Source organism: Daphnia pulicaria, chromosome 4 (genome assembly GCF_021234035.1).
Source record: "Daphnia pulicaria isolate SC F1-1A chromosome 4, SC_F0-13Bv2, whole genome shotgun sequence".
Lineage (NCBI taxonomy): Eukaryota > Metazoa > Arthropoda > Branchiopoda > Diplostraca > Daphniidae > Daphnia > Daphnia pulicaria.
Genome location: NC_060916.1, coordinates 14,515,148 through 14,539,499, shown reverse-complemented (window position 1 = coordinate 14,539,499; position 24,352 = coordinate 14,515,148). Strand labels below are relative to the sequence as shown.

The 24,352-nt window shown below is 40.0% G+C and overlaps 7 protein-coding genes and 1 long non-coding RNA gene across 13 annotated transcripts; 3 read left to right on the top strand and 5 right to left on the bottom strand.

The window, feature by feature from the left end:
- Positions 1-119: 119 nt before the first annotated feature.
- LOC124335958 lies at positions 120-1,738 on the bottom strand. The gene is made up of 4 exons (XM_046789468.1): positions 1,457-1,738; positions 1,282-1,381; positions 936-1,201; positions 120-818 (listed from the first exon to the last, which is right to left on the bottom strand). Exons 1-4 carry the CDS (start codon positions 1,558-1,560, stop codon positions 635-637), a joined length of 654 nt encoding a protein of 217 aa, XP_046645424.1. The 5' UTR covers positions 1,561-1,738; the 3' UTR covers positions 120-634.
- Positions 1,739-3,825: 2,087 nt separating this feature from the next.
- Positions 3,826-7,136, bottom strand: LOC124335955. Of its 5 annotated transcripts, none has more exons than XM_046789462.1 (9): positions 6,990-7,136; positions 6,052-6,174; positions 5,918-5,982; positions 5,726-5,851; positions 5,121-5,261; positions 4,682-4,765; positions 4,336-4,467; positions 4,152-4,273; positions 3,826-4,075 (listed from the first exon to the last, which is right to left on the bottom strand). In XM_046789462.1, exons 2-9 carry the CDS (start codon positions 6,155-6,157, stop codon positions 3,949-3,951), a joined length of 903 nt encoding a protein of 300 aa, XP_046645418.1. In that variant the 5' UTR covers positions 6,158-6,174; positions 6,990-7,136; the 3' UTR covers positions 3,826-3,948. The 5 variants fall into 5 exon arrangements, with proteins under 5 accessions (XP_046645418.1, XP_046645416.1, XP_046645420.1 ...); XM_046789460.1 differs by having other exon boundaries at positions 6,052-6,167; positions 6,988-7,129; XM_046789464.1 differs by lacking the exon at positions 5,121-5,261 and having other exon boundaries at positions 6,052-6,167; positions 6,988-7,129.
- Positions 7,137-9,107: 1,971 nt separating this feature from the next.
- LOC124335962 lies at positions 9,108-10,129 on the top strand. Its single transcript, XR_006916969.1, has 2 exons — positions 9,108-9,979; positions 10,056-10,129. It is a non-coding gene; the product is annotated as an uncharacterized LOC124335962 (long non-coding RNA).
- Positions 10,130-10,447: 318 nt separating this feature from the next.
- On the bottom strand, positions 10,448-13,354 carry LOC124335954 (sodium/potassium/calcium exchanger 3-like). Its single transcript, XM_046789459.1, has 8 exons — positions 12,452-13,354; positions 12,258-12,359; positions 12,004-12,191; positions 11,780-11,927; positions 11,536-11,667; positions 11,126-11,470; positions 10,962-11,063; positions 10,448-10,898 (listed from the first exon to the last, which is right to left on the bottom strand). Exons 1-8 carry the CDS (start codon positions 12,768-12,770, stop codon positions 10,567-10,569), a joined length of 1,668 nt encoding a protein of 555 aa, XP_046645415.1. The 5' UTR covers positions 12,771-13,354; the 3' UTR covers positions 10,448-10,566.
- A 941-nt stretch (positions 13,355-14,295) lies between these two features.
- Positions 14,296-15,884, bottom strand: LOC124335956 (protein unc-50 homolog A-like). The gene is made up of 7 exons (XM_046789466.1): positions 15,603-15,884; positions 15,387-15,538; positions 15,254-15,319; positions 15,072-15,192; positions 14,866-15,005; positions 14,697-14,798; positions 14,296-14,633 (listed from the first exon to the last, which is right to left on the bottom strand). Exons 1-7 carry the CDS (start codon positions 15,731-15,733, stop codon positions 14,491-14,493), a joined length of 855 nt encoding a protein of 284 aa, XP_046645422.1. The 5' UTR covers positions 15,734-15,884; the 3' UTR covers positions 14,296-14,490.
- A 108-nt stretch (positions 15,885-15,992) lies between these two features.
- Positions 15,993-17,525, top strand: LOC124335957 (ER membrane protein complex subunit 7 homolog). Its single transcript, XM_046789467.1, has 4 exons — positions 15,993-16,289; positions 16,358-16,613; positions 16,675-16,749; positions 16,822-17,525. The coding sequence occupies exons 1-4, from the start codon at positions 16,078-16,080 to the stop codon at positions 16,954-16,956; spliced, it is 678 nt and encodes a 225-aa protein (XP_046645423.1). The 5' UTR covers positions 15,993-16,077; the 3' UTR covers positions 16,957-17,525.
- Positions 17,053-19,236, bottom strand: LOC124335959 (ras-like protein 2). Its single transcript, XM_046789469.1, has 4 exons — positions 18,835-19,236; positions 18,365-18,452; positions 18,073-18,284; positions 17,053-17,998 (listed from the first exon to the last, which is right to left on the bottom strand). The coding sequence occupies exons 1-4, from the start codon at positions 18,937-18,939 to the stop codon at positions 17,792-17,794; spliced, it is 612 nt and encodes a 203-aa protein (XP_046645425.1). The 5' UTR covers positions 18,940-19,236; the 3' UTR covers positions 17,053-17,791.
- A 2,052-nt stretch (positions 19,237-21,288) lies between these two features.
- On the top strand, positions 21,289-22,922 carry LOC124335961. 2 transcript variants are annotated; one of them, XM_046789471.1, is made up of 4 exons: positions 21,289-21,506; positions 21,599-21,774; positions 21,872-22,103; positions 22,175-22,922. In XM_046789471.1, exons 1-4 carry the CDS (start codon positions 21,443-21,445, stop codon positions 22,267-22,269), a joined length of 567 nt encoding a protein of 188 aa, XP_046645427.1. In that variant the 5' UTR covers positions 21,289-21,442; the 3' UTR covers positions 22,270-22,922. The 2 variants fall into 2 exon arrangements, with proteins under 2 accessions (XP_046645427.1, XP_046645426.1); XM_046789470.1 differs by having other exon boundaries at positions 21,842-22,103.
- The last annotated feature ends 1,430 nt before the right edge of the window (positions 22,923-24,352 follow it).

Below are 24,352 nucleotides of genomic sequence, written 5' to 3'. Positions count from 1 at the left end.
TTACAAAACTATAGTGCCATCTAGCTACCGATAATAACAAATAAAAATATTTTTTGTTTCCATTATTTTTAAATTTCATTTTACGAACATAAAAAGAAATTGAATAACAACTGATTAGATTCGATTACGTTAAAGAGAAATCAAAATTTCTTTTGATCCCTTCCGAATGTATTTCAAAATTTTCAACAGCCATTGAAGCAGGTGATTTGTGTTTGGAATGAAAGGTAAAAGCAGCACATAAATTGTTGCCGACATTCCAATAAATCGAGTATAAATTAAAATCGCATACCACTTAAATATGTACATAGGGTACCGTGGGAAGAGAATCAAAGTTAACAATAATAACATCCGTCATTTGAGTGTTGGGCTGCTGTTGTTGTTAAGTAAGAATTCTATAAAAGTTGACAAAAAGAAAAAGTTATAAACCAAACACCCTGGACGGCCATACTCCCCCATGCACTTAATGTCCTTATTTTGTGCACCATAACCGATGCACCGAAAAAATGTTTCTTTTTTTTTGTTCATCAAATGATTAATTTTGTCGAAGAATTTTGCCGAGATAATAAATAGCCGGGATGGGTTATAAAATAAATATTCAAATTGTTGTTGTTGTTGTTGTTAAGGACAGGTTGTTTTAGTTCTTGATGAGGCGACTGGCCAAGTTGAGGAGAGCCGGAACAGCTGAGCCATCGCTACGGGCCGGGCACTTGGGGTAGAGCTCGTGGCATTCCTTTCCACGGCGTCCGTTACGGGCAGCATCCACCAAAGAATCGTAACGCTGAGCGTCCTTACCGCCCAAGGCGTAACCGGCCATTGAACTTTTTCACGGAAGAATAGACACAGAGAAAGAAAAGAAAACGGGAAATCAATTACAATTTTTGTTCCATGTCTTTGGTTTTTCTCCTTGAATGAATAATGAACAGATTAAATCATACCTGGCCAACTGCATGGCAATCTCTCCGGGCTTGCCGAAGCGTTGCTTAACCTTGACATTCAACTCGCAGAGCATGACCTGTTGGCAGTGGGGATGATCAGAGTCCTCGCTGAGCATGTAGCGCAGAGTCAGTGGGGCCATCATTGAGGAAGTCTCGTACAATACGCCTGGAACTCCCTTCATTCTCTTCCAAACACCGGAAAATCGGCCGGGATTGCTGTTGGAATCCATATCTCCATCACGACCATCCTCCTCAGACCAGTCCTCCTAATTAATTTTAATTTAAAATATTTTAAAATTGGAAAAAAAGGAATAACTTAAAATTTTTTTAGAAATGTTTATAGTACCTGGAGGGCGTTGAAGAAGTTCATCATGGTCAACATGGCCAGGACGGGAAGAGGAACGGGACTGTTGGCAAGGGATCTGCTGGTGAAAGGATCTTCATCCCTGAAAGATAAATGCAATCAAAATTTAGTTTAAAAATAAATCATAAAATTTAAAAAATCAAAAATTCAAACTCACTCTGGGATTTCTTCGTAGTGTTCTTCGTGTTGATATTGCTGGTCGTTGGCCATGACTGTGGTGGCAGCAACAGCGGCAAGGGAACCCAAAACTGCGAGTTTCATTTTCTTTTTTAAAGGTTTTTCAAGAATTTTCTGTGATTCAAATTTCAAGTTTTCCTTGCTTTCTTCTTGTGTTGTGCACGGTAGAACGTTCAAGAGTCAACTGATCCTCTGAGCTGCGAGTGCTCGTCTTTTTTAGCTGGAGGACGAAACCCCACCGTCTGCCGTTGAGTGCACCCATCCAACAGGTAGAGACTATGAATAGGTGAAACACCTCTGCATCCGCACCGACTGTGTACCTCCAGGGCCGTCAGCCAGCAGCCACGATAAGCCGTTATTCTTCTTCGCCATATCTTTCCTCGTCTTCTTTTTGAGCTCAGTACACCCGGAACAGATGTGGAGCCGGGCAAAGCTAAGAAAATTGCGCCAAACCCTGGCGGGGGAAAAACCAATAATTTTCTTTTCCATTTAAAGATATACTACCTTATTTCTTCTTTAGATAAGACAAAGAGATAGAAACGGATCGTTGAGCTCGATGATTGATGTGTGTGGGGGGGGGGGGGGAAGTTCTGGTCAATAAATTTTTATGTGGTGCGAATATTCCATTTCATGGATTTTTCACGCAGGTAAAACGAAACGGAGAGTTCGTTGACAGTTGATATAACGCGCCTTGACTTTGAAATTCTTTCTTCGTAACAGGAGAGACTCGTATAACTTGATGCCCTTAACCTTGGGACAACTTGAAATTTCATATAGGAGCCTAAGATATAAAAAAAGGGTCAATAAGCTCATTGTAAAAATTTTAATACTGGCAGACGACTTAACTCTTTTTGTATCCATTCAAGGCGCCAGATTATAGTTGAGAAAGATGATGATGGCATATCTCTTGTAGGTCACAGCAATAGGGATATTTTGCAGCATCATTCCCAGAAGAATTTCGTTTAGAAATATAGTAGCGGATTGCACAAGATCGTGAGCGTCACAAACTTGTTTGTCCTCATTTTGTTTTGTCTTATTTCACCGTTTCTTCGGTTTAGATCGAGGACTCGAAAAAATAGTTAAACTGTTTTCCAGATGTGTTTTTCCCGAAGGTACTATACAAAGAAATAAAAAACCGTAACTTGAGAACATTTTTTTTTTCAATTTGACATGAATTGTAGCAACATTTTCTCTCTTTGAACGTTTTAGTTATTTTCTCCGTGTATCAGAATCAGAAAGCCATTGAAGAGGGAAATACACAGAGTTCGCTGACCATAACGGGTTTTATTCATCCTAAACTTCGTATGTCGTGTTCTACTCGAATTGTTCTCAAAATGGTTTATAATGTGGTTGTTGTACTCTCTAGCCGGGGGTTTGGTTTTTCTCGTTCATTTTTTTGTTGTTTGCGTTCAATTTTGTTATTTTGAGGCTTTTTTTGGAACGGCCATCTGTCGTTCGTGCACAAAAAAATATCAGAGAAATGTAAGCCCATCATGTGTTCAATGCCCTTTTGCTGATGCAGGTCCAATGAAAACAATCAGACCTGCATCGAACCAGTTGATTTGTGATTGATGCCTATAGTTGAACCCCCCGTTTTAAAACTGAATGAATTGGAATTGCATCATGCTTTGTAACAACCCCCCACAAAAAAAGCACAAGTAGAGTAAGTTAACAATATTCACAGCAGGAATTTCATAAAGGAACACGAGAGGGACAGGAGAAAGAATAAGAAAGGTGGAGGGGGAGGAATAACCAAGTCGGACTAACGGTACTTTTCTTTCTTAACAGACAGGTACTCGATGGAAAAAAAGAACGAGTGTATACCTGGGAGAATCTCCTTTAGCCAAGTCATGGCGACGGTCATTTCCGCGTTCCTCCTTATTCTCACCACAAGAAAACCCAACCAAAATAAAACCTGAGGGGTTTATACACAGAGGTTATTCACCTTCAATCTCTTCAGGTGTGTTTCTGTTTGGTTCGTCTGTTATTATCGTGTATGCCCAAAGTGGTTAATACCAATTCCAACAGATGTCACTTAGTTCAGAGTCAATTTTCTCCCGTCATTAAACAAAATATAATTCTGATAGAAAAATACCACAAAATTCTTTGGCAGCTCACTGCTATCGATTATGTGCAAAAATAAAAGACGTTGAAATTCTTTTCGAAATAATTTATGTCTTTTTTTTCGTTAAACCATCACAAAAGCATCAAAGAGGAATTATTTAATTTTATAAAGACAACAAGAAATTTTCTTCATTGGTTTTTAATAGTCTCACATATAATTAAAAAGCGGTTCCAGCCCGCTGGATCAAATCAAATTCAGATCAAATTCTTCTTCACATTTTGGAGGTTTTTGTTTTAAATTAGGGAATTATTAGAGCGGGTTTTATCATTTGTGTTGTTGTTGTTGGGAGGATAAAAATTGAAAAAAAAAAACGGAGTATAAAGTTTCAATCAAATATTTTTCGTTGTTTAGAGCTCATTGCACTGGGAGTAGATCTGAGCGCAGCTTTCGCCAGTACGTCCCTGTCGGCCAGCCTGGGTGTAAGCATCCAATGGGGTGAAGGTAGATTTTTCCAACAAGTAGCTGGCAGCATAACTATAAATTTAATTGAAATAAATTAGATTTTAAATTTGTTTTTAAGCATCACATGTGTTTAAAAATAGGAACTTACGTTCCGAGCTGGCAGAAAAGGTAGCCGGAATCGGGAGCGTCACGAGCGCAAGCGTTATTGGCATCGCACATGATGCGTTGCATGCAAACCTCATCGGTGGTTTTGTGGGTATCAACGTATCCCTATTGAATAAAAATCAATTTTTAAACTCTTCAAATTAATTTTAAATCTAATATTTATTTACCTTCATGATTGTGACAGCAGCGACGGCAGCATCAGAGAATGGGTCCTTGCTTCCGAGGGATCGGGCAGTGGAGCTGCGTTGAGAGAAGCTAACTTTAAGGGCATCCATCAAGCTGGAAATGAGCTGGATCAACTATTTAAAAACAAAAATAAATTATTAGATAAACAAATGAATTCAAAATTTAAAAAAATTGGCAATGTCAAATCGCGCAAAAGTCATTCGTGTGTATGATAGGAGAATAAGGTTTTTTTTTTAAAGGGATAGATTCAGTCAAGTAGTCCAAAGGATATGTCACGTCATTTAGTTTTTTGTCATTTGGGTTTTGTTTTTTGTTTCAGACACTTACGTTGCCGGCTTGTTTGGCCAATGAGGCGACATCGGCCTTTTCTTGACCACCCAAGAAGCTGGCCATCAGAGGCAACAGCATACCCTACATAAATTGTGATTGGTTGACATTTTTTTGGTTGGTTTGTTTTTATCACACAGAATTTCTTTTTGGTGTCATTAATTTTTTGCTGGTGGTGCAACGTGATGGGCAAAATTATAATCGGGTCAGTCGGTTTTTAATTGGTACCAAATTTGTGTGTGTCGTAGTAGTGTCGAAGAATGTGAAACCAAAAAAGCCTTCCCTTATTCCCACCCAATTTCAAAAGCCACCAGAGTTGAGTTAAGTTTGAGAAAAAGGCAAAGAAGAATTGAATCGATAACGATTACAAGGTTGGTAATTTATAAGTGTGGTGTGTGTGTAAAGAGCGGCTTTAAAAGATGATAGTGGAGAGATATACCTGAGAGAGAGAAGCCGCAGCAGAACCGGATTGGGAATCGGCTTTGTCGAGTCCCCCTGCAACTCCCGAGCCGCCGTTATTCAAAGTGGAGAGCATCAGACGAAGGCCCAAGTTCACCAGGCTCATCCAGTTGAAGCCACCCTGATTTTTTTTTTTGTTTTGTTTTTTTATTGTTTTTCGTACGCGAGGAAAAAGAGAAAGAGAAAATTGTTGGGGGGAAAAATGAGCGAAAAAATAGGAAAAAGAAATGAAAAATTCAGTAAGTAAAGTAAAGAGTGTGCGGCTGTCTGGATTTTTCTTGTAACGTTTTCAAATCAAAATCACTTAAAAAAAGGAATTTTCTTTTTGTAAAGATAAGCCAAGGATTGTGTGAGAGAGAAAGAGAGATGAAGAAAGAGCCAGAAAAGCTATAAAATGGAATAATTTTGGTGCTGCTTTCAGACTTGAAATAATAAAGATATTCGCTAATCCGGAGTCGGTCTGATTTCAGGAAATTTTAAAAAATAAAATAAGAACCCAAAAACAAAGTCTGGGAGAGAATCTGTAAAGCCCACACTAATCCCCTGAAAATTGGTTGGTTTGTCCTTGGATTTTTAATTGTGTACCTGAACTGCGTTGACTCCAGAGTCTGCCTTGTCAATTCCGCCGGAAGAGCCACCCAAAAACATCTGGATGAGCATGCCCAAAATGTTGCTCCATTGGAATCCGCCATTGCTCTGCTGTTCGGTCGGCTGCATAAATCAATTCAGATCTTCATCAATCTTATTTAAATAACTGTAAATTTAAATTGTATGTACCGCAATTTCGTTGGATTCGGTAATCACTTTTTTGTTCGAGTTGGGTTTAACGGCGAATTTCCTGCCTGTAAATGGACAAAAGAATTATTTGATGAAATCAACTTGATGATAATTTATTTTAAGAAAATATTTACCTTGTTCAGCGAATTTGTTGAACATCTGAGGAAGAGCCAAAGCCGGAAGTGCCAGCTGGAGGACAATTAGAGCAACCAGGCAGCATCCTAAATTTTGACGACCCATTGTGATATTTCGTTCACCTATAGAAAAAGATTCGATTCGGTTATTAAATTTCACATTTTTTGCGGTTGGAAGTCATTGACTCGTGAATACGCCAATTCATAAAATAAAGATACAAGAATATCCGACAGTCATGCCGCACACTTCCGAGTTCGTCGAATTTTTCCTTCCGTAACGGGCAAGAACCGGAAAAAACCGAGTTGCAGCGAACAGGTGCGACGAAAAAATAATACGTCAGATTGTTGTGGGAGGATTGCAGTAGAAATACCCTCGGCCTTTTTTTATTAATTTTCCTCGTGTTCGTTGTACCGGAAATTTTACAATGCACCGAAGGCGGAATCGGTTCCCGTTATTTTTGGTGTAGCACTTCACGGTGGAGTTGACACAGATATCTGAATTGTTATTCGCCCCCCTTTGGGCTTTCTTCTCGTTTGGGGGAGGGATGCAAACAGCCATGCCCTCTTTTCTCTTTGTGTCATGTGGCCCCGAATAAGTAGCCCAAACTTCCAATTTCCTCATTTTCTCTTCCCTCAAGACATCTATTGAAAATGCTGAACCCAAACTATCGTTAAACTCCATAACTACTCGAGCCACGAGGATAAACAAACTAAACTAAACACCAAAAGGGACAAAGGTTAGCGACCCATTCGTTCATTTAAATCGGAAACTGTAAATACGGACGAAATAACTTGCGAGTTTGTTATTATAATTTTACCGTTAAATGGGAAAACGACATTCCTGGATTTTGTTTGCAACTTTTACGACTAAAAAGTGGGAAATTTCGTATAGAATCTGTAAGAATTTGAGGAATTTATGTGAGTTGATTTGTTCTTACCTTTTACTAATCAAAGATCAAATTCAGAATTCAATTCACGGAGCTGCAGAGTAGACGCCTTGGGTTGAGGTTGGTAAGTGAACGCTGGCCAAGACTTTACTCGGTCGTTTTTATATGCCGAGGAAAAAGGCAAGAGCAAGCCCAGCAAGTGGAGAAGGTTCTTTTCTTGAAGAACAAGTCACGTGACTTTCTCAAACTCCGCCCACCCAAACGGCAACCCCATTTCCTTCGGAAAGATAACAATATAGTGAGGTTAAAGTCGTTTTCTGTTAGTTTCATCTTCTTACTTTGGTATTATAGCGGGAGACTATATAGAAATTTTGTCCGTCTTGTTTTGGGTTTTCCTTCCACGTGTTTCTTTCTCACGCTTTTACATCTATAACACCAACCTATATCGTAAAATAACGACATGGCCGGCTCTAGTTCATTAGTGTCGCGCGGTAACTTTTGAAGCAGAAATCAGCCAACTGCAAACGATCGTGAAAATTTAAAGCCGATCAATTAGGACAATTCGTTACTTGGAGGCAACAAATGCAGACGGTTAGTAGCCACACCTTGGGCAGAGATCCCTGGATGAAGATTTATACGGTATATTTACCTGGCCAAATTTAGAAGAACAGGTTTTTTGTTTATACTAGGATGTAGGCCACTCGTGTGTTTATGTCATGCGGACCTTCTCTATTTTTCAAAACATGACAAAATGAGTACAGACTATAACCAAAAGGCTCTTTCTCTCTGATGATGTACAATAAATAAAAATGTGCACTACCTATAGCTATAGTAGTTTAGATTGTGGGCCATCATATGCTACCCCAGAAAAAGGAAAGCTTATTCACACAAGAATTATATGACTGGGCGAAAAAATCTTTCCTGATTCCGGTCGGTTTTCCTCCTGCAAGACATTTCAATTATTATTATGTAGAGTCAATTTAATTGAAAGAGAAAATTCCGTGTTTTTTGGGGAGGGGGGAAGTTAATTTAGGACACTACCTGGGTGCTGATGCACTTGTGTGTGTAATATAATTGTGTGGAGAATTGAGGTCAGGTCGACCATGTTGGTGCAGCGTATCGGTCATCGGCCGACGTCGCCACGCGTCTCTTCTTTTCTTCCATTATTTTCTCGTCTGCACTTGAAAAACAAAATAAAAATTAACTAACGGTTAATTCCGTTGAGATTGATCCGGATGTGCACGAAAACACGTGGAGAAAGTGCAGTTTCTGAATTGTTATTTCTGGAGATGCCAATGACGTCAAATGATGATCTGTTAAGGATTTCCGCCACTTTCTAAAACATTTTGGAGGTTTTAAAAAGTTCATCTTTGACGCACGTAGAAATCTGGTTGTGTTTTAATCCAGGAAATGAACAAGGAAACAAATGGGAAAACAGCAATTTCTTTCTGTTAAGGCGGTGAATTAAAAAGAACAGCTACTGGGAAATGTAAAGTTGAACAAATCACCAGGTTGGTTTTCCAGGATTGTATATAAACCAATGTCTAACGGAAAAACAATAAACGTTTTTTAAAAAATACAGTCCAGTTAGACTGCAAGCCCAATTGATTTAATGGACGACAACAACAATGGCCGCCACCGACATTATTTTTCAGGTTCATGAAACAACTGGACAATCAAACTTGATGGTCTTCAACCAGAGCATAGCTCACTGCTGTTTTTACAACGTCAGCCAAATGTTTTATTTTTATAGACTCAATTTTGGAAGATTTCTTTTACATTTTGCCCTAGAGTCTACACAACAAAAAATGGCCGATCCCGTATATCTACCCGCATCAGCTGGTTGTATCACGAATTTAAAAGAAAAAAGGAACCATACTTACACACTGCAAGAGTTTTTCCATTCACGATTCAAATCCGTTACTAGCAGTTTGTGCAATACAACTTCTCGTCAGCGTGTCGAGAGGCCTTTTCGTGTCGACATAACGGCACATGGAGCACTTTGGGGCACAGGATAATTGCAAAGGGGCTGGAGACATTTTCATTCTTTTATTCACCCATAAGTCTTGATGCACGACTGCTTTTTCCAACTGATTCACTGGTTCAACACACCCGTTCTTAAATTTATTATTCTCTGTAGACAAAGAAAGCAAGAGTTATCACCTCGTGGTCGAAATAACTGGAATGACTAAGCAGACGATATTTTCAAATTTAGTCAAGGACATCTAGAGGAGAAAATAATCAGTCGGAAACTGATGGGAGAAAAATCTAAAATGACACTAAATTGTTTGGCAAATATTATACACATAACAGTATTTCGGTGTAACATTTGACTCCAATCGTTCATGACCGTTCCGCTTGACGAATACCTGAGGCTTCCTTAACGGGTTATTTTCTGCAGGATGTGTCACACGACAGGGCGTTAACTCTTGGCTAATAATAAAAAAAGGAATCCATCATTATAAAAATTTCACGAGCAAATTGAGAGTTTAATCATTGGCCGTGAGTTCTTGTCAGTGTGCATTTACGTTATTTTCTCTCGGGGGCATCATAACACTAGCACTTTTTTGTTCTGAGAATTTCCTTGGGATAAAATGAAGCGGTTAAGCTTCACCACATTGGTGCATTTAAAAAGCAAGTGTTATTGATCCTTTGTAAGAATGTCTCGAAGGTTTGTGCGGACACATAATGAGCCGATAGTTAACGGGACTAGTGGGAAACAATGCCTTATTCTGAAAGTAATTATTAAAGTTCAGCTGAATTTTCTCATCGAATGTCGAACATTTGTTTCACACGGAAAGACGACCAAAATTGTTGTCACCTGCCGTTGTTTCCGTTGAAATAGTTTCCCTCGTTTGAATGTGGCGCCAATGGAGCCAAAGCCATCTAGTGTCGAATATCAAAACTTATGCAAGACCTCTAGCGGTCGTCTGATCAACGTGGATTGCAAAATAATTTAGAAGTTGTCGCTCGTTCAATCTCGACGTTGCACAAAAACAAAACAAAAAATCAAATGATGGAGTGTCTTCGTTACAAAAAAGGTACACATCTTTTCCTGTAGTTATTTCCTTCAACTGAACTATTAATAGAACTGCTTTTTCTGATTCAATTTTGTAGAGTGACGAACCTGTAATAAGACGCAAGCACTTCCCAAGGTCGTTTTGACAGATGCTCAAAAAACCAATAACAAATAAGCATACAAATCCACCGTCATTTAATATTTGCTAACGTCTACGAGTCATCAAAATGTACTGTCTACAGTGGCTGCTACCTGTTCTGCTGATTCCCAAGCCCATCAATCCATTACTTCTGTACAACCATGCTGTCTTCATGGTGCTCTACCTGGCTGGATTCTTTCTTGAACGGCAGCCTTGTACAATTTGCTCACTAGCCTTTCTTATCGCCCTTTTCCTTCTCTGCTATAGTGGGCTGGGCTGGTGCATCTTTTGGGAATCCGATTGTGACACTGTCAGATGTGGTGAGATGAATTTGTGATGGAATGTTATTACTTTTCTTTTCATTTGTGTATTGCATTAATAAACCAAGTGACCCCAACAAGCAAATATATATCAGTAATTTGGGTGCCTAAAACACAATCTCAGTTTCTGCATTTTAATCTATTATACTCTCAACAAGGAGGTGCATTAACTTGCATAAAGACATTCATTTCGAAGCAGCCTGCCAGAACGAGAAAAGCCATGTAGGAAATGAGTAAAATTGCACCAATCTTTCTGTCAAGAACAAATTTGTTGAGGGCAATGGCGAAATAAAGAACCAAAATGGTGCAGAACAGCATCAAGACGCTGTAAACGACTCCTCCAGAGTTAACAGCCACGAAGTTTCCTTCGGCGGGGTATTCGGGCATGGCGGCCGCCTTTATCAGCCACGGCAGACCCATGCAGATAAGGATGTCGAAAGTATTAGAGCCGACTGAGTTGCTTATCCCCATCGAACCTTTGCCTGTGTAATAGAAACAATGATTCAATTCATTGGCAAGCAACCGGTCGATATGAATTTGATTACCTGCGCGAGCTACTACGACTGCAGCCACTCCTTCCGGAACGCTCCCGCCAGCAGCCAGGAATGTGATACCCATGGCCGAGTCCGGAATTCCAAGCGTATAGCCTTTGTAATGAGAAAAATTAATTAAGAATTAAATCAATGTAAATGTAATTAATGTTAATTACCGATAACGGTGATGAACCAAGCGACGAGATAAGACAAGGTTCCAATCCAAAGGATGCAGATGAAAAAAGCCAGCGGATACAAGCGGCGCCATCCTTTGCCACGGCGGACGTCCGGAATCGTCAAGAAAAAGATCAAGTTGCCCAGCCACATGACGTACCAGTAGAGTTTGGTCGACAGTGAGCCTTCCGGTGACTGGAAAAACTTGACCGGACCATCCGCTTCGACTTCTTCGACGACAGCCACACTCGGAAGTTCACCGGGTTCCGGAGATCCGCCTCTGCTCTCCAATGAATCGGCATCTTTCATTTCCATTTGTTCTTTAGTGGCGCATTTCTCCATGTCGCCTAATATCATTAAAAAATTTGTTTCGATATTTTTTGATTGAGATTGAATTGAATTTCATTTCAACCTGATTTTATGGCCAATTGTTCTTCCTTTTCCTTGTTGTTAGTTTCATCTTCATTTGTCTTGCCGCAACACTTTTTGAATTGCGCAACCACCGCGTTGGCCCATCGTTCCAAAGTTCGGTTCGAAAACATGACTAGAGATAGATAACAAGAGATTTGCGGTATTATTTAAGTTATAAAAGAAACACGAGCCGCCGCCTCGATTCATGTTTCTATGGGGTATGAAAAAAAAGCAAAATTGTATACCTGCTAGATACACGCCATAGCACAGGACGAATATCATGGCTTCCCACCAGAAAACTCTGTTGTCCGATACGACCACGGCCAGTCCAATAACGATCGAACCGTAGATAGCGCAATCGCGTGTAAGTGGCCACCATTCCAGCGGTACAGCCTGTAAGAAAAAAAAAATGGACAATTTTTAGTTTCAAGGTTTTTTTCCATCTATGGGTCTCTATTGTTCTCCTTACAAAGCCGGTGAATAGACCGCAGCAGGCGGGAGCGGCCAGGATATTGAACGCGGCCGAGCCGACGATTGTCCCGACTCCGATATCTCCTTGGGTGATGAACGTGCCCACAATATTGATGAACAGCTCGGGCGAAGATGTTCCGATGGCCATGATCGTCGCTCCGGCCACATCGGGACTCATATGCAAAACTAGAATTACAAATGAATGTTTTTAAATATTTTTTTAAAAAGTAGGAAAATTATTGAATTGAATACCTTCGGCGATAATTTCTAGCGAAGGGACGAAATATTCGTCGATGACAACTCCAATCATCAACATGGTGTAGATGCACAGAATAAAGTGTACCACGACACCGCCTGAAGGGATCATATAAAAAGAAATGCGGTTAAAATAAACGTCTCGAGAACCATGCCATTTTCCCTCCTCGAGGGCAAAAGAGTGTGATAACCTTTTTGGCGCTGCTCTTGGGTAAACATGTCGGGTGGGAAATCCTGGATGGTCGGCTCCGTGCAGTTGACGGAGAATCCTTGGTCATCGGGTAGATTATTTTGGCTTTGATCTCCAATCGATTCATTTCGGTTGGAGACGTTGGTAGGTAATTTGGTTTGCTCATTATCGGGTTTGTTGGGACCGTGTAAAGGATAACGCTCGTAATAGACTCCCGAGCCGTCGTCCACATTCAAAGACGAGACGGCCGGATGGAAAACAACGGCGACAACAACAAAAACAACTAAAAGACTCCCTCGCGACGGACTCCCGCACACCATTTTCCGACGAAACAACAAAAGTAAATGACAAAAGAAAATGTCAAGGGAGGTATACTAAACGCAAGATTGATTAAAAAAACGACCTAGGATAGTTATTTGTTACGAAAATCAAAGAAGAAACACCGAACCAAATGATATACCGATAAGAGATTTTACAAGTTGGTCAAACAAAAAATCAAACTGGAAACTGGACGTGAATTGAAACTGGGCAAAATGAAAAATCTGATAAAAATCAATCAATAAAACAAGGAGCGCTTTGATACTGAAGTTGTTTCAAATGAAAGTCATAAGGCTCCTTGACATGGGTGCGGGAGTCCTGGATGAGATGGAGCTTAAAGCGTACCACCATTTATGTGTGACTCTGCCGAGCAGAGAAGGTAAAGGGTAAAGATTTCTCGAGGTGGAGAGGAGCGAAACGGACGTGTAGCAACAGTCGATCCAATTGTCGCTTTTCTAGCACTGCCTTTAGGGTATGCAAATGTGCCCTGAGGTAGACACATGAGAATTCACACGTAGACGAACAAGAGCCACCACCGAACGCGACCGCTCAGAGACGAGTTTCAAACGACACTGGCAGCCGAAATGAAACGGGAACGTTACCATAATCATACGCCAAATGGGAAGCCCAAGGTTTTCAGTGTATCGATCGTGGATGGCAACGCTGCCTCTTGCTGTCTGTGACGTCAAATCTTTTCTATAATAAGCAATATTACATTTTGTTTGGCTAAGCCAAAATTATCTAAAAAGGTCGCCCAGTACGTTGGGAGCATTTAATTTAGAAATAATAAAAAGGTTTCTTTTAAATGCGAATGGGATTGCATCAGGAAGAAAATGAGAACGGCCCTGGTGGAGGCCATTGATCAGCAGTCCGTGCTGGAGAATGAGATTTCGGTGGCAAACAAAGGAATAGAGGTGAGACTCCTATAGAGCCATATATGCTGGGGCTCATACAAACACCGGAGGAAACCGGTGTCTGAGCACAATAGACTCTCCAGACATACTACAAGGCTGCAAGCAACATTTATCACTGCATCCACAAGACTTTCTAGCGCCTGTTTACAACAGCTTATCAGGACAGTTTTACAATGCCACGATATGATAAAGATCGGCTGGAAATGACATTGCAATTCCTGTAGAAAGTTAGGAAGTTCAGTAAATACTGAGATTTGAATTTGACAGTGATTCGGGTTCCATCGATTTGGTAGAAATAGGTCCTAGAGGAGAATTCAAGGATTGCTCCATGGTTACACATCAACAAGTCCAAACCAAAACCAAGAGCATGACACTGTCAAGTACAGAATGTCGTAGTAGTTGACTTGTTGAGATCAAAAATGGCCCCCTAGCGAGGGCGTTGGTGGGAATATCGGAAATCAATCGCTCGTCGGTCAATTTATTCAGAATAAATGATCACGATAGGAAGGCCATAGATCACGTAGTGCAATCGATCATCCTAGACGGATACAGCAGCTGTTGACGTCAGACGATTTCGTAGATACCCGAGATGAATCATCCCACTTTCAACACATTCGGCAAAAAACGACTTTTATTTTTGTTTAGTTTTCAATCTTATTACAAGTGTGTTTTTCACCTTTTAGCAACAAACAAAAGAGGATAAGCGACCACAGGTGTTGTTGTTGTTTTACGTAAACAACGGAATATATAATGTAGAGAAATTAAAGGTTGAAACAAACAAAAAAGGACATACTTTTGTTTCCCCCCTTCATATCACGTGGACTCGGGCGTGATAAAAGTTGATCAGCGTATGCGTAACGTTCCAGTTGCAGGCAAGGCTGACGATGTAGATCAGAAACAAGACGGAGAATGGATAGAGAAGTCCGCGCGTCTTGTGTAGGATGGGCAGAGCTGCAAAGAATTAAAAACAGTAAATAAGCTTGCAATCAACCAGTTATGTGTGACTATACTCACAGCTGTATCCAAGGAAATTGATGTAGACGTAATAGCCGCCAGCAATCAACCACAGAGTGTTACCGACGAACGTTGCTGTAAACCATTCCTGGCTGATGAGAACTAATATAACGGAAGACACGTTAGAGGATAAATACAAATGATGCGGAAAAAGAACATTTGAACGCACCATGATAGAAAATAGATTGAACGACGTGTAAGATAATCAATGCCGGAAAGTAGGCATTAAGGTGAACGTCGAATGCGTAACCCCACTCGACATCCTCACCTCTGACAGTGGGTTTCATCATCAACTTGTTGGCCACAAACCTAGATGAATAAATAAATTAACGTTTCCGAGAAATAACAGGAAATTTAAAGATTCATTTTGTTTACCACATGGCTGTTGCAATCCCTGCTCCAACTAGAAGGCAGTCTATAAAGATGGTGTAAATAAGGAATTTGAAGAAGCTGAAGATTGACAAATCCATGAAAAATGCAAACACCATTGATGAAACTGCAGAGGGGGAAAATTTGAATAAATATTTGAATGTCTGAAACATATTCAATTCACTTACAACATAACCACATCCCCAATAATACCAAAAATGCTGGATCATCTCTGGCAAACTGAGCTTTTGAACCTGTACACGAAAATTCTGATGAATAAATTTGTTTGGATTTTAAGGACCGAATAAAATGGAGACTTACTTTTCCTGTAATGAAAATTTCTGTATACTTTCTGTGGGGAAATAAACAGGTAAATCATTTGCCAGAGGGCATATTCGAAATCCATTTGCTGGAAGTGGCAAAGCTTTCGTATGAATTTGTATCGTTTTGCTGCAGCTGAAAGGCATCCTGTTCTGCTCAAAGTAAGATTCATCATCATAACATGTTCTCGGTGTCGATCAAATTTAAATGTTAAACCTCAAATTGGCTGGGGACGGTAAAGGAGATGGACCTCTGAATGAAGCGGGGTGGACGTAATGACTGGCCCCTGAAGTGTCAACATAAGCTGGAGATGACGCTCTACTGCCTTGTGACGGTTGTTTATACATTTTGTTACCACAGTCGCTCAGACCGATTTATTGAAAGTTAAGTTTAATAAAACAAAAATGATTTCAAATGACGTTCTTCTCTATATTCACAACATGACACAGTCTAGTCTCGTCTGCTGGATCAAGAATGTTACAGTTTTGAATACGTGTCATGGCGAATTTCATAAAATTGCATAAAACGTTAAAGTGATTAACTTAAAATCTAAATGAATTTTATTTATTTCACTGAATTCTAAACTTAATTTAAAACTTTTTCGTCTAAAAAAGTGTAGAGAAACGGCGTTGGACGGCATCGGTGTATAATGGCGTGTTATTATTGATCGAATTTTTGACAGTATTCCGCCATGAAGTTATCAGTTGATGGCACGATTCTCTTAAAATTAATTTGCTTAACTTTTTTTGTTGGTGTTCAAAGTAACGACGGTGAAACGAGTAAAGAATGGTTTAAAATTGAAGGTAAAGTGCAAGCACCAGATGCCTGGGCTAGATTGAATCCAGACTGGAAATTGCACACATATGTCCTAATAGATGGCGGCGAATATCGAGCGTTTCTTAGGTATAATTATTTTTTATTTGGCAGGAAATGCTTAGTTTACATGCTAATACTTTATTATTAATATTCAGGGATGATGCTTCATTTTCAGTGAGTGTGCCAAGTGGTTCGTATGTTGTGGAAGTTTCCAATCCTACAGTTTTCTACGAGCCTGTAAGGGTGGACATCAACTCCAAAGGGAAATTCCGTGCCAGGAGAATCAATCACATACAACCAAGCGCTGTTAGTCAAATGACTTACCCTTTAAAATTCAAGCCTGGAATGCCTTATCGTTACTTTCAGCAGAGAGAACAGTGGAGGATAACTGATCTTCTCTTCTCTCCAATGGTACGAGAGGAAAACGAATCTTACCTTTCCATTACTTAGATCTAATTTCTGTTATTCCCAGGTTCTTATGATGTTCCTTCCATTGATTCTCATCTTCATATTACCCAAGATGATGAATGATCCAGAGACGAGAAAGGTATAGGATTGCATCATTCAAAGTTACACCTTCAGCTCATTCCCTTCATGCCTATTTTGCACACACACACAGGAAATGGAAAATATCCAAATGCCTAAATATGAGATGCCTGAGATGAGTGAGATGCTGACATCATTGTTTGGAGGTGGTGATGCTAAGAAGACAACGAAAAGCAGCGGCAGCAAGGGCGTGGTCAAGCGCAAATAAAAAAAATTAATCTAAATTAAGAACTTGACAAAAAAAGTCAGTGTAAAATTATAATAAAGACAAAAAATAATAAACAAAAATTTGAACTGAAAGAAATTAGTGTGAGAAAGGGCTAACAAGGCTGCCATTGTATTTTGTGTGTATGTCGTTTGTTAATTCAATTAACAGCATTTTTTGTTTTCGAATTTCGAATCAGTCAGCAGAAGAGGAACGGGACAGCTCTATACACGATAGTGAAGAGAGGCAGGAGAAAAAAAAATAACATCGTTGTTATATCTTCCAATTAAAAAAGATAAAGAGACAGAAAAAAAATATAACGAACCACAAGTTCGAAAATAGTCGAGTTAAATTGGGGGCTAAATCACACAGCTACCTAGTTCCTTTTTTAATGCAAAACTCGTTTTTGATTGCCTCGTGTAGTGTCAGCTCTCAAAACTCTTTTAAGCTTCTTTTTTTGTTTAGAACAGCTGAAAAATTATTTTCCTTTTTTTTGTCTGTGTTTTGTTTGTTTAAACATTAAAAAAGGAGGCGGTGGGCAAAGGAGGGTCAACATCGAAGAATATGTATGTTTAAAGAAAAAAAACGTTATCTGTGCGGATTTGGCAATCACTTGAGGACATTTTTCCGTTTTTTCTTTTTTTTTAATATGCGCGCGCGACGGTCTTCAAGGGACGATGAAAAGGGGAATAAGCGACAAACTTTTTCTTTCTTCAGGCTGCATGATTTTGTTGAATGTAGAGATGGGGGGGAGTAGAGGTAAAGAGGGGCAGTTGATTGTGAATTTTTCTTTTCTTAGCCTTTTTTGTGTGTTTTTTGTTGTAGCTGCATATTTTTATTACAAGAGCATGCACATCTTGCGTCGTTTGCGTGCTTGACGTTGGTCCTTGCTGGACGTGAGTGGCCGCTCAAGAGCCTGGAAACGGCGAATGAGCCGAACCAACTCATGGAAGGCCAGGTCCACGTTCATTCTCAATTTGGCCGAACATTCCAGGTATGGTACTTTGAGCTGCCGGGCGAGAGAGTGGCCCTCATCGGATGAGACCTTATGAAAAACATGACGGAATTCAAGTGTGTGCGTGTGGGTGGGTGGGAAAAAAACCAGATAGTATAATATACCATTCTTTGGTGTTGGAGATCCGCTTTGTTGGCCACCATCAACATGGGGAATTCATCACGATCCTTGACTCTTAGAATCTGCCTATGGAGACGAGGCAATTCATCAAAGGAAGAACGATCAGCTACTGAGTAGACGAGCAGGAAACCTTCACCCGAACGCATATATTGTTCCCTCATGGCGCTAAATTCTTCTTGACCAGCAGTGTCCAAAACTATGCAAAACATAAAAGGAATTAGTCAGGTGTTGGAGGTGTTGATAATTTTTTAAAGTTACGAAAAACTGAAAACTCACTGTCTAATTTGGCAACAACATCATCAATGACACACTGTTTGGTGTAGGAATCTTCAATAGTAGGATCGTAGTCTGTCACAAAGTAACTCTGAAAGAAAAACAAAAGGCCAAGTTGTTACCATATATGGTCAGGCAACAGGTATTTTGACTGGCACAATCTCTTTAAAAAAAAATAAAAATTTCAAGACAGGTTTCTCTCGATGCTAGAAAAACTGGGCAAAACAAAAAGGGGTGGCCACACCAAAACAGTGGGAGAGATTGTGTGCATCTGTGATATCGGTCCACAGAAAACTTGAGAGTGTACACTAAAAACTGGCCAGCAATGGCTGATGTGTGTGTGTGGGAGCCAAAAACTAGCCAGAAAACCACTGGATCCAAAGGTCAGAATGACAGATAAATCCATGGCCAGAAATACGTCAGCTGAGTAAAGGCTGCAAAAAAGCAATTTAGAAATAACTGTGAGTTGTTACCTGAATAAACTGGATAGTGATGGCAGATTTTCCAACACCTCCCCCGCCCACAACGACGATTTTGTACGTTTGTGCAACACTACTGCGATCACCCGGCTTCGACATGATGACAGGCGTCCAGCAAAGGGGGTCTACAAGTTGCTGGGAATCTCAACTCAACTTTGGTTCAATCACAATGTTAAATTATATTTCTCAATCCGAAATAATCGGCCAAAAAACAAAAACAATCAACTGATGCGTCTGGGTATCAAGGGAGGGAGGGATCACACTCGTTGAGTGGCTTGGGCTAGTAGAGCTGCTGATCTGTACGTCTAGTTCGTCTAATGTTGTTTCCAAAGCCCAAGATGGCGGCCACGCGCATTCAGCCTCCGGGCTTGTTTTCTGTCGACGTCCGTTTCCAAACCGACGCATTCCCCCCTTCTTTTTGTTTTTAAAAACTTATAAATAACTTTTTTAAAAACAAGAAAGGGTGGCCATTTGTTTTTGGAAGAAACTTTTCCTCTTCACACTCCAATTCCGTTTTTCTCGACGTCAAAAAGGCACATCCCGCCCAGGGAAATCTTCTTCTTTAACATCTTCTGGTGGGCAACTTGCCAGCCAAAACGAACATGTCAAAAGGCTGTCGCTTCTCTTTCAGTTGCTCATTCGACCTCTTGTTTTTCTTCAAAACATCTACAACGCCCTTCTCTCTCTTTTGGTTTTATTTTAGCACTTTTCTCAGAAAAAAGTCAAAATTCCAGCACATTTGTTTTTGTATTTGACGTTTGACAGTTAAGGGAGAAAATTTATTCATTTCTTGGGATGGAGGGGCCGTGTCCAATGTAAATAAAACCATAAATCGTTCGTTTTTTGGATTAATGGGTCAGGATAGATGTGTGTGTAACGAGTAAAGTGGTTTCGTGTGTCTCTCCTGATGCTGGTGGGTGGAGTTAATTGATTTGTTGGCTAGTGGGGGATGTTCTTCTTTTTAGTGACTATTTTTTCTAGGCTTCGTCTGACGTCTGTGTAGTTCGTGAGTGAATTATTAGATGCGGTGCGGTCCCTTGAGGTTTGTGCAATCATCGTTTATTGGCTCCCACCACCATCCCCTTTTTTCACCGAGTCGCATAAAGAACTTAATCGGACAGGCTATTTATTTACCGGAAGCACAAGCTAGGGGTGGGCTAATGCGATTTGTGCATGGGCGTTTCCATACCAAAATTGGAAAATTCAACAAACAAGAAACAAAAATAAATATCTTTAACCCGGGCACAGATTTCATATATATATCCAATCACTGCCATGTTTTGATCCCAATATGTAATCCCGGTCAATCCTTAATAATACAAAAACCCGAAAAGCCCAAATTTTATGCATCTCATATTGGGTTTTCCAACTCAAAACAAAAATACAAAAATGGCATGTGTATAGACTTTGACAGGTTAATGTTCTCCGGGTGACTAACATTGGCAATAAGGAAAAAAGAAAATCTCTATATAGTACATGAATCAATATACATTAAATCAAGTTAGTTTAGTGAGCTGTGTGTCTGTGAAACGAAACTATATTTATCAGTCAGACATTTTTTCCATCAGGATGGGGGGACTGCGGCGTGATCTAATTATCTTTTTAGCTTCCCCAGACGGCCGTGAATCTTATCGGAATGTTGGTATGCTCAACGTGAGATGTCTATCGCTGCGTAGCTCACGGCATTCTACCGATAAGAAAAACAAAAAAAGAAATGACTTTCATTCCACAGTTGATCGCACTATTCACAGTCTCCGAGATCAATCTCTGCCGTGTGTAATTCCATCACCATGAACAAAACCAACCAAAACCTTTTCTTTCTTTTATGTCATTTCCCTTCGGGGGTGCCATTCAACTTTGGGCTAATTTCGTTCAACTCGCATGTCTTTATACTTGACAACCAATTGGCCCCTTTTCCTATTTAAGAAAAAAAGTTTTGACAATATTAAAAGATGGCCAATAAAAATAAAAACGGCCATTTCGTCAATATGGGACTATCCCGCTGGGGTTGCGGTTATAATGAAGAAAGTTTCGTTTGTTTTTTCCATCGTATACTTTTTTACGAAATTCCTCCGTTCGGGAAGGTTTGTTTCTTTTTTGGCGGGAGGATAAAACGAGAGAGTAGACCAACACCCTCCCGATATTGGCCTGCGCGTGACAAACGAGTGTCGAGATTTTGGACCCCACAAACGTCAAAGTCAACTCGAATCTTTTTTTCGTGAATAACAGCGTGAGTCTCCCGACTAGATTCATAGACGACCGCAGCTTTTTCTCAATTCAATTTACGGAGGATTTTCTTGGTACTATAGACGCGCGGTGGGGTGTGAATTATATTTTTTGGTTGTTACGTAAATACCTGTTGCTGCGCAAAGGAAATCTGACCCACCACCACCCCCACTCACGATCGGGAAAATCTCACCCCGCCCCCTTTCGTGTAGGTACCTTAGAGCAGACGGCTCGGCGGAGTAGCGGAAGATTATAAAAAGGAAGTTGAACCGTTCCGGTTAGTTGAGTAGAGATCCAGGTGTGCCGACAACAACATCATCTATACACCAACTGAAATTCCAAAACTTTTAAGAAAAATCTTAAACAGCCACACAACATGCGGATCGCCATCTTTCACTCCTTGGTCCTTGTCGTGATTTACTTGGCCTACAGCGACGCTGGTATTTATTGATTCAATTCTTCTCCTAGTTGAATTCGATAGCCATTAAAATATTTTGTTTCTTATTCAAATTGTTCGTTTTAAATCCTTCAGCCCCACCGCAGATCCTCAAGTCGCAGTCGCTGATTCCTTTCCCGCGGGTGGGCCGATCGCGATCGTCGTTCATCGCCAACGCCGTCGGAAGTGCCAGGAGCGGCGGAGCGGGAAATCCCATGATGATGGGCTCCGGAGGCAACGTCAACGTCAAGAGCCCCAACAACTGGATGATGGTGGGTTTTTAAAAGAGCTTGAATGAATTGAATTAATTGCGGTCCAGTTTCAATCGTAAAAACAAAGTTGATGTTTCTCTTCTGCGCACAAAAAAAGAATAACGCAGACATCAAACGACACTTGATCCCGTTCCCGAGGGTCGGCAAACGTCAGAACCTCATCCCGTTTCCCAGGGTGGGACGGGCCGGATATTACCAGCCTGGATTCTTCCCCAGCACCGACGACGAGGAAAGCCAGGCCAGCATTCAGCAGCAATTCGCCCTGTCGTCCGAAGAGTCCCAGGCCTCCGCTCCGTCATCTTTCCTCCTGTCCGGCAGCGATATTTTAGGTAACAAATCACGTAATAATTGAGCAGACGACGATCGCGTGCTCACAATTGTACCTCTCTCGTCCATGCAGGTGCTTTGAATAATGGGCGATCCAATAGCGATGAGAGGACCGCCGTATTCATCCCGCGTCGATGGATGACCAACAGCCAAGAATCGGAGGAATAATAAAAGAGTTACATACACAGTCACTTTCTATTTATAAACACATACAGGTCACCTCTGCTGTATGGGCTTATATCTGACTAAAACTCATTTCCAAATATCCTATACGATGCATTCCGCAGCAGCTGATCTCTAAATGTTATATCCCAAAAATCAAAGTCGTGTTAAAAATTCTTTTACTCTCTCAAAAATATCTGCTATAACATAAAGTTACTAACTTAGTCAATGGTTGTGTCACCCCTTGGTAATGGGGGTCGAAAGAAAAGAGATATATTTCCTCCTATCGCCATCTCCAATCAAAATTTTACGCAGTCTGAAAAAGGGCTACAAAAACAAACAAAATAACATATTTATTTTGACAATTGTATCGTGAACCAAAAAATTAAACCCCACCCAAAAAAACAAAAACAAAAGAAGAATTGTCGGAGAACGGTAGAAACATTTTTTAATTTTTAAAATTTGAATATACTGTTGTGTGCAAGAAACAGGTGTGTGTCATTTCAATGTTATCTATGGGGGAAAGGTTATATAATTTCGATATTTATTTGATCTGCAGTGTCAACACTCATTGGCTCAGCTCTGCTGTTGTAAGAAAATAAAATTTAAAAGCTTATTGAAAACTCCAAAAAATGTGTAATACAAAAGAATCTAAATTATTCCATTTGTACTCGGTCGTTTTTTAATGTTAAAAGAGTTTTAGGTATATTTAATTGGCGACGTAAGAAAACAAATTAAATTTTCAGCATCTTGTCTTGGAATTGGACAAAAGTAAATTAGAGAATTTAGAAATAATAGTCTTTTAATGGATATAAAAGGAAAACAAGGGAAATCTGTTTGATGAGTGTCATGGGAACCAAAAAAAAACAGAGCAAGTGACGTGTGGTTCGTGTTTGGCTATTGTGGGTTGCACGTCTAAATAAATGAAAAGATTCGATGCATATTCATTGGTTTCGTCATCATCCTCTGGCCTTCGGGAAAGTTCCAAACTATCCAATTTGGGGTATAAAAAAACTCCATTTTCGCCCACGAATTCGTTGAAATGAAAAGAAGAAATAAGAGGAAACGCCATCACGCAACACAAACAGTGCGTATGTGAACTTTATAAAATAATAATAACTCATCCACGAATAGGTACACCGTCTCGAATTGTCTCTCTATTGGATCAATGTCTAGACAACGGCACAGCGGACACGGAATGAGCAGGAGGATATAGTTTTCATGACTTGACAATAAACCTCTATTAGATTCCAACTTTAGTTTCTCGTTGGATTCAGAGAAAAGCCAATCGAGAGAGGGTATAGCCGAAGGACAATTGATATATCTGTTTCAATTTGGATTGATGTAGCAATTATTTTGACATGTGCAATATCTATATGGTGTACGAATAAATTATCATGAGCTCTAAAAATTTTGCTATTAAAATACAGAGTACTAAAATACAGACTGGTGCCTAACTAGGTACTATGAGTTATGCAATAGACATAACGGGGAACGCGGGTAACAGGTACACTGTCTAAATTACGCATAAATGGACAAATCCAAATTTGGGTTTTGCTTCTATTTCCTGGTAAGTTCAATTCCCCACCGATTCTTTGGTCTAAAGTCTAATGATCAAAATTACTGACTGATGATCGTTGAGAAAAATTTATTCGAATGTCCTGTATGATGAAATGTCGCCAGTTAATAAGCTACAAAATCTTATTACACCGGAAATCATGTCACATTAATCGAAAATTTTGAAGTGAACTATTTGAAATATATACTCGGTTATCCAATAAACGAAAAGCATCAAAGTGTTTAAAGGATTCATAAAATATAAGGCAAGAATGAACTGAGCAAAATTGTCATTCATGTAGACGTAGACATATTTCTATCGATTGCAAGACTTTCTAAGGAAAATGAGGTGACCTAAACGGAATAAATAACCTAGTGCGCACTGTACGTTCCAACGGTTCCATGACTAATTTTAAATTGTATAATTAATTCACGGGTATAATTTCTACTTCCTATAGGCTCTATAGAATAGGCCTCTATTATGTCATAACTATTACTGCATACCTCGAAGCGGTATTCTATAGCTCTGCTA